Source organism: Bactrocera latifrons, unplaced genomic scaffold (genome assembly GCF_001853355.1).
Source record: "Bactrocera latifrons isolate USDA-ARS-PBARC rearing strain unplaced genomic scaffold, ASM185335v1 scaffold_979, whole genome shotgun sequence".
NCBI classification, from domain to species: Eukaryota; Metazoa; Arthropoda; class Insecta; order Diptera; family Tephritidae; genus Bactrocera; species Bactrocera latifrons.
The window spans coordinates 3699-6225 of NW_017537688.1; the positions used below are offsets into that span (position 1 = coordinate 3699).

General features: G+C 33.4%; 1 protein-coding gene across 1 annotated transcript in view; it reads right to left on the reverse strand.

The window, feature by feature from the left end:
- Positions 1 to 405: 405 nt before the first annotated feature.
- LOC108977932 (kinesin-like protein KIF14) overlaps positions 406 to 2527 on the reverse strand; it is a gene marked incomplete at its 3' end in the record, with an annotated part of 23183 nt that continues 21061 nt past the window's right edge. The window contains 1 exon segment of the mRNA XM_018947922.1: positions 406 to 769. Coding sequence (XP_018803467.1) covers positions 406 to 769 — 364 coding nt within the window.

Sequence of the window (2527 nt, forward strand, 5' to 3'; positions counted from 1 at the left end):
CCGACATTAGTTCTTTCTTACTTGTTTCAGTTTATTTTCACGCACTATGTTTAGATTTCTAGTCTAAAATGTTTAGATTTCTGTTTTTGTGTGTTCTTTTCATTGAATAGCTATTATTATTATTATTAGACTGTGTACATTGCTTTGTTCGTAAGTATGATAATCTACTTTAGTCTACTTAGACAAGTTTATCATTTTCATTTTGAATAATTGTACTTTTTTGACCTAAACAAATATGTACAATCAATTAAATAAGTATCGTGAGTTTGCTGGCCGACTTTGAAAACGAAACGAAATGCAATTGTAAATACAATTAGAAGACGTTAGTTTTAAAATTCCAAACATAAATATAAAAGTGTAAACTGAATCATGTATAAATTTAAATTGGATTGCCAGATATAAAACTTACCATTAGCTGTGTTTTATGCAGACTCTTATCACTAGGATTTTGCATAATATTATTAATGTCATCAAGCAAATTTGATTTGAAAGTTGGRGTATAAGGTGTAATTACAGGAGTTTTGTCAGTATTATTTTGTGCTTCTTCTTGAAATGCTTTTCGTTCCGTTTCGAGTATTTCTCTATTACATTTATATTTCAATTGCTCCAATTCCAGTTTTTGCATGCGTTCATTAAAATTACGTTCATTCTCCGCACGTTCAAATTCTATGCGTGACAAAGCTGCGCGTTTTTCCTCTTCCAATTCGTTTCGAAGCTTCTCTTCCTGTTTTAATAAAATTTCTTCATGAGCCATTTGAAAATCAACCACCTGTTAAGTTGAAATAAAGCAAGTTAATGAASTATGTATTATAAAGGTATTCTTTTSTACAAAATTTATTTTACATTAATTTTTTCTAGAAGACATGTTAATGAAATTAATATTTAGATACCCAGTTAAAATGGGAAGTTTCCCCATAACTTTTTAAAAATTAAGTGGTTGCGACAACTAAAAATAAACTCACAAAAATCTTTTTTTATTGGTGTTATTTTCTTACTAGTTGCAGTTCAATGTATGGTATATTCTTGTTAATTTCATATTGCGGATAACAATTTGTTTATAATTTACAGTCCAGATCGATCTAGAGAATTTGTTCCAAGATACACACCAAAGGAGGTGTGCACAATTCCAGTGCGATATCTTAAAAACTGAAAACCTAGATCGCATATCTACAGACAGACGGACGCGCTCAGTCTTATATATCATCTATTATATATAATTATATTATATTCAGCACATTAAACAAGGAGACAGCGTTGTCGAAGGTCGAGAATGTAGTGTTGTAATGTAAATTACATAAGAGCATGTTTTTATCCTTCCTTAAAAGAAATATGCTTTACTGTATAGTTAAAAATGTAATCTGAGAAATAGTTCATTCTATAACTGTTTATTTTCGACATATAGACGTATTTTTGAAAAACTTTCAGAAAACATGGATCAATAATTTATAAATTCGCATATTTTACCACAGTGATTTTACATTAGTGTTGAATTTACACAAAACTGGTCAGTTTTGACAGTTTGAAAATGTAGTCTATAAAAGCAATGTCCGTAGAAAAAAATGTTAGAAAAATTWGAATATTTGTTAATTAAAAAATCGAAGCTGTATATATGTCTGCTTTTTTCCTATTTTATGTCCATTAGGTACTTTTTTGTTAAAACTAACAAGTAAATATTTGACCAAACAATAAYAATAATATCCAAAATAATGACCAATATGCAATACTACAAAATTCGGATAGGTGTTTGTATATATGTATTTTAATTGCCTCCTCAACATCGCATATAAGATTCGATCGAGCGTATTATGTGAAAGATTAAAGTCCACCGTCAACAAACTGATTGGACCTTATCAGTGTGGCTTCAGGCTTGGAAAATCAATAACCAACCAGATATTCACCATGCGCCAAATCTTGGAAAAGACCCGTGAAAGGAGAATCGAAACTCACCACCTCTTCGTCGATTTAGAGCTGCTTTCGACAGCACGGAAAGGAGCTGCCTTTATGCCGCGATGTTTGAATTTGGTATCCCGCAAAACTAAAACGGCTGTTTAAACTGATCTTGAGCAATACCAAAAGCTCCGTCAGGATCGGGAAGGACCTCTCCGAGCGGTTCGATACCAAACAAGGTTTCAGACAAGGCGACTGCCTATCGTGCGACATCTTCAATCTGCTGCTGAAGAAAATAACTCGAGCTGCAGAATTTAATMGAGCACGTAAGTACAATCTTTTATAAGASTGTATGCTGGCGTATGCTGATGATATTGATATCATCGGTCTCAACACCACCGCCGTTAGTTCTGCTTTTTCCAGACTTGACAAGGAAGCAAAGCAAATGAGTCTGGCAATGAACGAGGGCTAGACGAAATATCTCCTGCCAGCAAACAAACAGTCGTCGAACTCGCGACTTGGCACTCACGTCACTGTTGACAGTCATAACTTTGAAGTTGTAGATAGTTTCGTATATTTGGGAACCAGCATAAACACCACCAACAATGTCGGCCTGGGAATCCAACGCAGGATAACTCTT